Genomic DNA, 13429 nt, shown 5'->3' with positions numbered 1-13429 from the left:
CGATGAGTAATGTTATCGAACAGCTCGTTCGATCGTACATCACTTCGTTCAATACTATACATAATGAAATTGTCATAGTGTGGGGCCATGTGCTAGCCGATCGGCTGGCCTGGTCGATCGGCTGACATGTCTGATCGGTTGGTCTGTTCGTTCGAACAGCCTGTTCGATCGTTCGAACAGTTTGTTTATGTGGAAATCGGCTAGATCCAAGTGATTCTTGGTGGATTGAGGCCAAAACATGAAGTTCTTAAAGAACACCATGATGACATCATCCTAGAATGCTTAGATCTTGATGATTTCACGGTTAGAAATCAAGATTTGAAATATAGAAGGGTGTAGGAGCATGTATTGATCATGAAAGTACAAGATTTAGGATGAAATCTTACCGGGATCGGAAGAAATCTGAGAAAAGAAGGGGAGCACGAGCTGGTCGGTCAGAGGGTTTCCAAAAGTGGAAAGAATGATAATGACAGACCTATTTATAGGCTTCCAAAAGGGGAAAGAGCTGGCCGATCGGCCAGGCATCCCGATCGGACAGCCTGCTCGATCGGACAGTCCGTCCGATCGGCTGGGCTGTTTGATCGGCTAGGAGCCTGATCGATTCACAGCCTGCTTTGAGCATTCGGTGCGACAATTTCTGATATTTCGATTTCGATTGGAGGCGATACGAGTACGATAGAGTTTCCTATTCAAATTACTTTTACTCCCAACCACTATATCTATATACAAGCATCTATATTTCACACTATCCTTCCGCTACCATTCATCATAATTGGATTTCGATTGAGTTTGATTGAGTTTTGAGTTTCGATTCGATTGATCACCATACATAACATAAAGTAAACACGCACAAGTAACACGTAAGGCACACACACACGTAATATAATCCAAATTCGCATAATTCGAGTTTCGAGTTCGATTGATGATTCGATTAGCTTGATTATTGATTGATTAACCTTATCGCATTGTTACTTCCTACTATTCACAGTCGTAAATCGTTTCGCGTCGATTAAACATTCGATTACTTCGATTCTTTTGATAAACAACACTTACTCCACATAATACAAAACATAAAATAGACTATTTATAGTCAAAGAAGTCAAACTTGACTTGGACTTTGACTTTGACATTCGAAAACACAGGGTGTTACAGCCTCCCCTTGTTTAGGGAATTTCGTCCCGAAATTAGGCTGAAAGCTGCACATCACCGTGAATGATTTTACCAAATTCTCGCTTCAGATCTTTATTTAAACAACTGCGGGTACTTAGCCTTCATGTCGCTTTCGAGTTCCCAAGTAAACTCTGCGCCACGTTTGCCTTCCCATCGGACTTTCACGATAGGGATGCGCGAGCGTCTGAGTTGCTTGGTTTGGCGATCCATGATTTCGACAGGCTTTTCCACAATATGCAGCGTTTCGTTGACTTGAAGGTCGTCGAGAGGCACAATCAGATCATGATCAGCTAGGCATTTTCAGAGATTTGACACATGGAAAGTCGAGTGGACGTTACTAAGTTCCTCCGGTAGTTCGAGTCTGTAGGCGACTTTGCCAATCCTTTCCAGAATCTTATAAGGTCCAACATATCGAGGCGCTTGTTTCCCTTTCTTGCCGAACCTGACCACACCCTTCCAAGGTGATACCTTTAGGAGTACGTAGTCGCCAACGTCAAATTCAAGGGGCTTGCGTCTTCTATCGGCGTAACTTTTCTGTCTATCCCTGGCTTTCAACAAGTTGTCTCGAATCTGGAGGATTTTGTCAGTCGTTTCTTGTTGTAATTCGGGACCGGTTAATTGCAAGTGACCGATCTCGTGCCACACAATAAGCGAACGACATCTTCTTCCATATAAGGCCTCGAATGGTGTCATTTGTATGCTGGCATGATAGCTGTTGTTGTACGAAAATTCGACTAACGGTAGGTATTTGTTCCAACTACCACCGAAGTCTATGACACACGCGCGGAGCATATCTTCAAGAGTACGGATCGTTCTTTCAGTCTGTCCGTCGGTTTGAGGTAGGAATGCGGTACTCAGGTTAAGCGTCGTACCAAGAGCTGCTTGAAACGTTTCCCACAATCGCGAAGTAAACCGAGCATCACGATCTGAAATGATGTCACGAGGCGTACCATGGTTACAAATGATCTCGTCGGTGTAGATTCGGGCTAGTCGTTTTACCTTGTAGTCTTCCCGTATTGGCAAAAAGTGGGCTGATTTGGTCAGACGATCAACTATTACCCAAATGCTGTCGTGACCTGATGGCGTGGGCGGAAGTTTGGTTATGAAATCCATAGCTATACTCTCCCACTTCCATATGGGGATTGGAGGTTGTTCGAGTAAGCCAGAGGTTCGTTGATGTTCAGCCTTAACTCTTGCACAAGTCAAGCAACTTCCAACATAAAGGGCGATATCCCGTTTCATGCTCCCACCAGTACTTGTAACGAAGGTCCTGGTACATTTTATCGGCACCGGGATGAATAGAATATCGGGATTTGTGGGCTTCGTCCATTATAATCTTTCACAAATCGGTCCGCTTAGGGATCCAAATTCGGTCCAGATAATAGAAAATCCCATTTGCTTTGCTTACAAGCTGAGCTCCATCGTGATAGATCCACTCTTTCTTCAAGGTGCGCTCGTTAAAACAAGCATGCTGGGCTTCGCGGATGAGGGTTTCAAGATCATGCTGGGCTTGGGTATTTCGAATACTGAGCAGATAACTCCGTCTGCTAAGCGCGTCGGCAACAACATTTGCCTTGCCTGGGTGGTAATGAATCTCACAGTCGTAATCGTTAAGAAGTTCTACCCATCGGCGTTGACGCATGTTAAGTTCTTTCTGATTAAAGATGTGTTGTAAACTCCTGTGATCGGTGAAGATCGTACACTTGGTACTATACAGGTAGTGTCGCCAAATCTTTAATGCAAAACAACTGCGCCTAGCTCGAGATCATGGGTTGTATAGTTCTTCTCGTGGATTTGGAGCTGACGAGATGCGTAAGCTATAACCTTGTCCCGTTGCATGAGGACACAGCCGAGACCAAGGTTGGAAGCATCACAGTAGATAATGAAATCGTTGTTTCCATCGGGCAACGTGAGAACAGGAGCATTGCAAAGCATATGCTTGAGGGTTTGAAAGGCAAACTCTTGTTCAGTTCCCCAATCAAAAGGCTTGTCTTTATGAGTAAGGGCGGTAAGCGGCACAATGATCGTAGAGAATCCTTCGATAAATCGTCAGTAATAGCCCGCTAGTCCGAGAAAAGAGTGAACTTCAGACGGGTTCTTAGGCGTAATCCAGCTCTTAACTGCTTCAACCTTCGCGGGATCGACATGAATACCTTGACTATTAACGTTGTGACCCAGAAACTGAACCTCCTCTAGCCAGAATTCACACTTGGAGAACTTGGCATAGAGTTGATTTCCCTGGAGTAGCTCGACAACCAAACGTAGATGTTGCGCATGTTCGGCTTTCGACTTATAATAGATCAAGACATCGTCGATGAACACGATGATGAAACGGTCTAGAAATGGCTTACACATGCGATTCATCAGATCCATGAAAACCGCGGGTGCGTTGGTTAAACCAAAAGGCATAACAACGAATTCATAATGGCCGTATCGAGTTCGAAAAGTGGTTTTAGGTATGTCTTCCTCTTGAATGCGCAATTGATGATAGCCCGAACGTAGATCGATCTTCGAGAAACACTTGGCACCTTGCAGCTGATCAAATAAGTCATCGATTCGAGGTAAAGGGTAACGGTTCTTGATGGTTAACTTATTCAGTTCCCGATAATCGATGCACATCCTGAGCGACCCATCCTTCTTTTTAACGAAAAGGACTGGCGCGCCCCAAGGAGAGGCGCTCGGGCGAATAAAGCCTTTTTCAAGTAACTCCTGGAGTTGGTTTGAAAGCTCTCTCATTTCGGATGGAGCAAGTCGATAAGGAGCTTTGGCTACAGGATTAGCTCCAGGAATGAGGTCGATACGAAAATCGATATCACGACGTGGCGGTAGTCCGGGAAGATCATCAGGGAACACCTGAGGAAATTCACGAACCACTGGAACATCTTTGACTTCGGCCTTTTTTTTCTTTTCCTTCTCCGCTACTACAATGTTGGCCAAGAAAGCTCTGTATTCCTTGCGGAGATACCTGCTAGCTTGGATACACGACATGAGCTTGAGACCTTTCGAAGCTGTTTCACCGTACACACATAAAAGATCACCATTTGCGAGCGAGAATCGAATCATCTTATCAAAACACACAACTTCAGCATGATTATCACGAAGAAAGACCATGCCTACTATGATGTCGAAACTTCCGAGTTTCATGGGAATAAGGTCGATTGGAAAGATGTGATTGTTGAGCTCGAGAGTACAATCACGGAGAACAGAGTTAACGGCAACAATTCTTCCTGTAGCGACTTCAACTTCGAATGACGAGGGGAGATAAGAGCGCTTACGACTAAGGAGCTTCTCGAATTCAAACGACACAAAGTAGTTATCGGCTCCAGTATCAAACAAACACAAAGCCTGGGCTTGACAGACGTTGATGTTGAAGGTTCTGGCACGGGCTGCTTGTTGCTGCTGCTGCTGTTGGGGCTCTTGCTTCACAACCCTGTTCGGGCACATGTTTGCAAAATGGTTAGGATCACCACATGCAAAATAGACTCGAGCATTGACTGCGGGTGCTTGAGCTGCGGGTTGGCCTTGAGGGGCTGGGAGTAGAGCTTGATGAGCGGCGGCAGGAGCTGCGGTGTTACGGGGACCATAGCGACAGTTCGCAGTGAAATGACCGTAGAGATTGCAGTGAGCGCAAAAACAACAGGCGATTCCCACCGGATGATGATATGAGCATATTAGGCAGAGCGGGTGGGGTCCTGTGTAAGCACGCTTTGCTGGCTGTGCATTGGTCACTGGAGCTGGCCGGTGATGAGACTACTGCTGAGCCTGTACGGCTTGCAGAGGGGCAGCAGTTGTTGTGACGGCACAGTTCTTGTTGCTGGAGCTGCTGTTGTTGTGCTTCTTCTTTCGGCGTGATGACCTGGATGGCTGAGTAGTGGAGTCGGCGGTTGGTGCAGTTGTAGCCTGATGCAGAGACTTGGATGGCTTATCCCAGAAACCAGCTTTTACCCGCTTGTCATTGATCTCGGCGGCAAGCAAGTAAGTCTCTTCAATTGATGATGTCTTGGCGGCATGAACAAAGTCGGCAACACAATCAGGTAGAGCTCGAATGTACTTCTTGATGGTCATGTCTGACGTCTTGACTTGATCGGGATAGATAATGCTAAGCTGCTTGAAGCGAGCAGTTAAAGCAGCGTCGTCCCCATCCTTCTGCTTGATGTTCCAAAACTCGTCCTCCAGCTTTTGGCGTTCATGGGGAGGGCAGAATTCGTCCATCATGATGGCCTTCAGCTCTTCCCAAGTCAGCTCATAAGCTGCATCATTCCCGCGTTTGTTTCATTCGGTCGTCCACCAGTCTAGAGCTCGGGACTGGAAGACACCGGTCGCATTGAGGGTACGGAGATTTTCAGGACAGCCGGTTTGGCGCAGAGTGACTTCAACCGAATCAAACCATTGAAACATGGCGGTAGGGCCATCTTCTCCAGTAAACTCTTTTGGTCTGCATGCCTTGAACTGTTTGAAACTGAAAACGGTCTTGTTGGCATCTTTAGGAGCATCGGTTCGCGACTCCTCAGACGATTTGCTGACGTTTTCATACACCTCGCTTACAGCTTTTGCCACTTGCTTGGCGATGATAGCAGCGAGACGCTTGTCTCTCTTTTCTTGGCGAGTATATGGGGTTCGGTGTCCAGATGACGACATGGTCTGCAATAGACATCGTCGTAGGTCTCAGACACAACAAATCGAATCTCACCTCACACGTCTACTACTCACTAAAGCTTAGGAACACGTCGAAACAGGTATCGCATAAACACATAGGCACATAACCACAGGTTCACGTAATCACAGAAGCATATAAGCACGTAGGCACGTAGATCACAGAAACACAGAAGCGCAGGAACACAGAAACATAGAAGCACATACGCATTCAGTCACAGAGGCTGTCAGAATACAGAAACCTATCATTCAAAGCTCGCGTGTCATTCGTATATATCGGTCGCGTATAGCATAACGAGTAGTATAGTATAATCGTATAGCATGTCGAGTATAGTATAAGCGTATATCGTAGCATAATGTCGTCTAGATTTGCAGCGACTTGTTAGCGTATTGAGATAGGAGAGTAATGCGAGTCGTGTGTGTTGATCGAAATGAGAGCAAAAATCGAGTGAACATCAAAATTAAACACATAAACAGGTAAACACACTTAAAACACATGAAATCGACGAATTATCAGAGTCAGCAGTTGCGGGCTCAGAATCGAAACACATAAAATCGAGAAATAGATTATCTGCGGCTACTAGACATTGACGGCCCAAAGCGACTCGACTATTCGCAGTAGACTTGTCGTCACTTTCTGACTTTCGGGATCGCGTTTCTGCCTTGATTCTTGGGCATTCAGCACGTATTCCCTAGGTCATACTTGTGAGTTCAGGTCGTTGGAGTCCATCGAGGCGTTGGTGAGATGAAATAAAAATCGGAACAAGTTGTCAAGGTTAGGGTTTCACCCCTAGCTTAGTAACTTCTTCCTTGTTTTAGTAAAAATTGAGGGGATTATACATCAAAATATGGATTTCACTCCTGATTTGGTATAATTCTCCTTGTTTGTTCTGAAAAATTAATGACAAATCATTGATGAATTGATAAAATCAGCGTTGACCAAGCAATTTAGTCGGGAGTTTGCGGTTTCCACACCTAATCCTGACTAAATCACTTGACTCTATTTGAAAATTCGAGTGCAGTGATGGCGAAGAATATTAGAACATAGCACATAGGCTTGGTCTGTTAGTTCCTAACTATAGTCTAGGTCTCTAAGACAGCGACCCGGACTAGGTCGTGTCTAGCCTAATTCCCTATAGTTATGGCTCTGATACCAATCTGTCACACCCCAACCAATGGCGGAATCATCGGGGCATGGCATTGAGCGAAACAGATTGTCCAGAAGTTTCCACAACAACTATCGTTACTATTTAGTTTAAATAATACGTCCCATACCGTATCCCAAATAATAATAAGTTATTATAGATAAACATCTAGTCAAATATACTGTTCCGACAACTCAGATTTAAATAAAATATATATATTTGTTCAAATGCCTCTAGAGACTCGATCTGCAAGATCTACAGACAACTATGCTCTAGACGCTTATTCTAAGCTCGCCTTCCTAGCAGATAAGCATCCTAATTGCCTGTCACATACGTTAAAATAAAGTCAATACATAAAATGTAAAGGTGAGCATACAAGTTTGATAATAGCATATAGAGTTCGAAATAGTTTAGGCATAACCAGCACGTACACAGAGGAAAACGAAGCATGTTAATTATCGACATGGATCTATCGATACCAATGACTGCGGGTTGACTGTCTGAGACAGTTCGCAATACATGATTACCACCGTAATCCATGCAAGTAATTGTCCTTAACAACCCCCGTGTGAACGGGTGCTGAGTCCAAACTATAGTACTACGTCGTTAAGGCAGGCAGACAGCATTCCACGTGTAAACATAACAACAAGCATTCATTTAGTCACGTAATACATGCAGATCGGTTAGTGTTTAAATAGTTGCGTAGTGTGTTCGATTGTGATTTAGATAAGTAACGTATGTAACACCCAAAATTGCTAAAGCAAAAAGGGTTCGAGTATACTCACAGCGATTGATTGATGGATTGAAGGGAGCGCTTGAGAGTAGGGTTAGCCTGAATAGTTCGATAGTATAACGATGAGTAATGCGTAAAATGGAAACAAGTGATGATGGGTCGAACAGTCTGGTCGATCAAACGGTAGGTTCGATCGAACGGGTTGTTCGTTCGGTTAGGCAGTCCGTTCGGACAGCCTGTTCGATCGATCGGTAGGCTCGATCGGTTGGACTGTTCGAGTGGATTGTTTCTTCCTTTGTGTAGGAGGTGTTTGTGTATGATGGCTTGTCCTTTTGAAGTTTTCGTTGTAGTATTTGAGAACATTGAAGTGTTCCTACCTTTCAGGTCGATCGATCGAACGGGTCGTTCGATCGGCCGGCTTAACCAATCGGTTAGACACTTCAGTAGTAGTCCTCAGCAGGATGTCACTTGATCGAACAGCATGTTCGATCGGATGGCACTCCAATACATCGAACGAGTTGCAAAATCGATTAAGGTTTGAAGCATAGTATCTCATGATCCGATGAGTAATGTTATCGAACAGCTCGTTCGATCGTACATCACTTCGTTCAATACTATACATAATGAAATTGTCATAGTGTGGGGCCATGTGCTAGCCGATCGGCTGGCCTGGTCGATCGGCTGACATGTCTGATCGGTTGGTCTGTTCGTTCGAACAGCCTGTTCGATCGGTCAGCATCCTGACCTTGTCGGCCTGTTCGTCTAACACTTGGCTGTTCTGATTGTTTGACGTTATATCGAGGTATTTTGACAACGAGCTGAACCATGACACTTTCATTCTTACTTGTTTCCTCTGCTCGGACAGGAATCACCCAAGTCCGGCCGGTGAACGGTTCGGAACGGTAGTTTAAAGTTTAACCCGAAATCGGTGAACCTTTTAGATAGAATCCTAATCTTGAACCACACAACCATTAGAATGATTAGTGAGTTGGCTCAAGCTCCGTTTCTACCGGTTTGAAGGCATTGAGTGTAAAAGAGTTGAAAGAAAGTTGGAAATCATTCTTTCAATCCTTCACATCATGTAAATGTTTAGATCTGTGATAGATCTTAGTTTGTTTATGTGGAAATCGGCTAGATCCAAGTGATTCTTGGTGGATTGAGGCCAAAACATGAAGTTCTTGAAGAACACCATGATGACATCATCCTAGAATGCTTAGATCTTGATGATTTCACGGTTAGAAATCAAGATTTGAAAGATAGAAGGGTGTAGGAGCATGTATTGATCAAGAAAGTACAAGATTTAGGATGAAATCTTACCGGGATCGGAAGAAATCTGAGAAAAGGTGGGGAGCACGAGCTGGTCGGTCAGAGGGTTTACAAAAGTGGAAAGAATGATAATGACAGGCCTATTCATAGGCTTCCAAAAGGGGAAAGAGCTGGCCGATCGGCCAGGCATCCCGATCGGACAGCCTGCTCGATCGGATAGCCCGTCCGATCGGCTGGGCTGTTCGATCGGCTAGGAGCCTGATCGATTCACAACCTGCTTTGAGCGTTTGGTGCGACGATTTCTGATATTTCAATTTCGATTGGAGGCGATACGAGTGCGATAGAGTTTCCTATTCAAATTACTTTTAATCCCAACCACTATATCTACATACAAGCATCTATATTTCACACTATCCTTTAGCTACCATTCATCATAATTCGATTTCGATTGAGTTTGATTGAGTTTCGAGTTTCGATTCGATTGATCACCACACATAACATAAAGTAAACACGCACAGGTAACACGTAAGGCACACACACACGTAATATAATCCAAATTCGCATAATTCGAGTTTCGAGTTCGATTGATGATTCGATTAGCTTGATTATTCATTGATTAACCTTATCGCATTGTTACTTCCTACTATTCACAGTCGTAAATCGTTTCGCGTCGATTAAACATTCGATTACTTCGATTCTTTTGATAAACAACACTTACTCCACATAATACAAAACATAAAATAGACTATTTACAGTTAAAGAAGTAAAACTTGACTTGGACTTTGACTTTGACATTCGAAAACACGGGGTGTTACAATAAACATTAATTAAAGATTGACTTTTAGAAAGTCAAGAAATTAACCAAGAAGCTAATCAAGTAAGGGCCATCTCCAATCAAAGGGTAAATATCCTAACTTACAACTTTCATATAGATAATAACTTGTCTTGTTTAATCGTATGTAAATGCATTAATTCATGCATGATGAAATTTGAGGAAATGGAGTTTGAAAACAAAACAAAGAGGCGGTACCTTTACTATAGATTTCGAAAAGCCATTTCACTCAAGGGCATCTTTTGTAAACTATTTAGCACCGCGAGTGTGCATATATGTTACCATTTGATAAAGAGTAGACATGATCTCAATTTGTATAATAGACAGTGTGTGAGTCTAGTTGATTTTCACGAACTCACTGTATTTACGGTAACGTATGTTTTAAACATGTATATCAAAGAATTTGTAGGCGAAACCATGTGTAGATTTGCTTTGGTTGAATAAGAAGCTTGGTTATATCTAAGAACTTCAAGGTGTTTAGACAAAAAAAAGTGTTCAAATAATGTGTTGTTTAAAGTTTCAATATAAAGCTATACTAGATTTTTGACCCGTGCCGCGCGTTACAGCGGCATCGTTGTGTTTGGCGCGTCGTTACACGTGTTACGATGATGACTTACACGTGTGATATCCGCGCGTGACGTGACTTTTTTTTTTACTTTGTCACACACGTTACGTTCGTCACATTAACGTGGTTAGGCATAGATAAAGAAGAGTATAATGTCTCGCACGTTGTGGTGTGAATTCGTAAAAGTAATTTAAACAAAAGAATTTGAAATGTTGGAGAAGATGAGGTGTGAAGTTATTAAGTAGAAATTAACGTGTAATGCTTGCGCGTGACGTGACATTTATGTGGTTATGCATAAATAAAGAAAAATACAATGTCTCGCACGTTGTGGTATCAAGTCGTAAAAGTAATTTTAAACAAAAGAATTGAAATGTTGAAGAAGATGAGGTGTGAAGTTATTAAGTTGAAAAAAATAGGACGAATCAAAGTTGTTAATTATCAAAAGTTAGGTGTTAAGGTGCCACTTACCAAAAAATGAGGGGTGAATTAGAAAATCTATAAAGTTAAAGGACAAATAGAAAATCTCTAAAGTTTGTGGTGAATTTGAAATCTTTAAAGTTGGGGATGAATTAGAAAATCTATAAAGTTTGAGGTGCATTGGAAAATCTTTAAAGTTAGGGGATGAATTAGAAAAATGCATGGTCAAAACCACCGACCATGCATTTTAAGATTATATACAATTTGTATATGGTTTTAATATTTTTGTTGTAAGAGAATTCATGGTATAATCTTCATATCCGTCTTCAACTAAAATATTAAATTTCTTTAAATTTTGTTTAACATACCAATCTCATACTCTATTCTATCTCACTTATGAACAATTATTTTATTAATTTTTAGTCTTTCTTGGCTACACACTAACATTTATAGATATGATGATTGATGGATAGAAAATACCTAAATTTAGAAATGAAGATAAAAATAAAGATAAGGACTCAAATATGAATTAGTAAAGTGATCCTATGTAATAATATATCTATACGTTATGTTTATGGTAGGTCCCGTCTAAGTGGGGCATGATAGATCAGTTTACTAACTTATCACACCCCGAAGCCATAGCGCGACACCTCAACCCCTCCCTAACCCCACCTTCATCCCCTTCTTTTCTCTCTGATCAAGTCTTATTCAACAACTCCCAACAACATACCCATCAAAAACCTTGAATTAACTTCTTGATTTGATCACTACAAATGAGAGATAATCCATCGAACTGGTTTTCAACATGGGAACAACAACTCCCAAAGCAAGAAGAACTTATACCCATATCACAAACCCTAATCACACCCAAACTCGCCAACTTTTTCAATATCCACAACCCACATAACCACACCCAACCCCACCCACAACCGAACCCAACCCCACCACAACCCATTTCAGTAGAAGTTGATTCATCTGATCCAGCTCGAACCCGCAGACGTCCTCGAATAGTCTGGACTCCACAACTCCACAAGCGGTTCGTGGATGCTGTTGCTTACTTGGGGTTCAACAACGCAGTACCTAAAACTGTAATGCAGCTCATGAATATTGACGGGTTGACCCGTGAGAACGTTGCAAGTCATCTTCAGAAGTACAGGCTTTATATAAAACGTATGGAGTCCGGTAATGTTGATCCGGTAAATGATCAGTTGTTCGCCAGTTCTCCGGTGCCACCGGTTTTACTACAACAGTCTCGTCCCAGTTCCGACAATTGTTTTCCACGTCAGCATCATGTTCCTAGCTCTATGGAATCTGCAAAGACTGCAAATGGGCAAGGATCTCTGACTTTGTTTCAGACAGGGGATTATTGAATTTTGCTAATTTTATTATCTTTGTTATTGTTTATGAAATTGGGATTTACATAGTGATTAGTTATTTAGTAGAGATATGAGTTGATGATGAGGTTTCATGGACTCTTGATTTGATCTTTGCGGATATAATTAAAGGAAAATATATTATGCTATTCTTGTGTTTTGTTATGATGATTTTGTGATGCTATAAATCTATCAAAATATGATTGTTACGGTTGGGGTTGGGGTTGGGGTGTGATCATTATGAGACGAAAACGAAAACACGACACGACTTCATAGGTTTGAGTTTTAGTAAATGGTTAGGGTTCAGGTTAAACAAACAAAAGACGTTTAGCTAAACTGGTTGTGTCGAATTGGTATGGGGGGTTATCGCGTTGACTTGTTTAATTTATGCTTCTTTAGAAAGTATATGTTGTGTCAAGACTTGAACTGATCGGATATTTTGCGCAAAATTTTAAGAGATAATTAGAATTATTAACCATCAAGTTTTATAGTTTAAACGTGATTATTCTATATGCAATTGTATTTTTTTTTTTTTTTTTGTTGTAAACTTGTAATGTTAAATGGGTTTCATTCATCTCAACCCACGAAACCCGTGTTGTGTTCAGGTTTATGTGTCTGACACAATTTTGTTTCAGTTTGACCTATCAGCCTGGGAACACAGCCCATTTAACACCCCTCATGTTATCAGCATTTAGAAGACCTAGAGTATCAAAAGCTATATCGCCATTTAACGATTGCCCAAAACTTCTTCTGGCAAATTAAAATCGATTATGGCACCCCTCGTTTATAAAGTCTTCGATTGAGGGTGATTTGGGTTGTAGCAAATATATTCTTTTTTGGTTGGACTATTGGATAAGTGATTCTCCACTTTATCTGAAATTTCCATCCGTTATTAAGTCGGCTACATCGAAGAATTGTTTCATTCAGGATCTGCATTCTTTCAAGGATGGTGTTATCGTCTGTAACTGGGCTTGTGTGCGGTCTCCTTTTTTGGCAGTGGAGATTGAAGAGCTTGGAGGTTGCTCTTCTCTTTGGTCTCAGATTGTGACTTCAAATAGCGTCGATATATGGCATTGGCTTGGTGATCCAAATGGATTATACTGTCAGATCTCTAAGATCATTATGTTGCATTCAAGGTGCAATGCATTCGAACAATGTGCTTCACTAGAATGGGTTGGTGTCCATTATAGCCAATGTCTTTGCGTGGAGGGCCGAAGTGGGTCACATTTCGGTAACGAAATTTCAGAATCTGCAGACCATATCCTTACATCTTGT

The 13429-nt window shown here is 42.0% G+C and overlaps 1 protein-coding gene across 1 annotated transcript; it reads left to right on the top strand.

Moving 5' to 3' along the window:
- The first annotated feature begins 11447 nt into the window (after window positions 1–11447).
- On the top strand, window positions 11448–12297 carry LOC110863939 (transcription factor MYBC1). The gene has a single exon (XM_022113145.2). It carries the CDS (start codon window positions 11555–11557, stop codon window positions 12149–12151), a length of 597 nt encoding a protein of 198 aa, XP_021968837.1. The 5' UTR covers window positions 11448–11554; the 3' UTR covers window positions 12152–12297.
- Window positions 12298–13429: the final 1132 nt, after the last annotated feature.

Source organism: Helianthus annuus, chromosome 6, assembly GCF_002127325.2.
Source record: "Helianthus annuus cultivar XRQ/B chromosome 6, HanXRQr2.0-SUNRISE, whole genome shotgun sequence".
NCBI lineage: Eukaryota > Viridiplantae > Streptophyta > Magnoliopsida > Asterales > Asteraceae > Helianthus > Helianthus annuus.
This window is presented reverse-complemented; position numbering and strand designations above follow the sequence as displayed.

Bases quoted from the DNA above. Each gene is read 5' to 3' on its own strand.
- LOC110863939 (XM_022113145.2), top strand. From the start codon at position 11,555: ATGAGAGATAATCCATCGAACTGGTTTTCAACATGGGAACAACAACTC.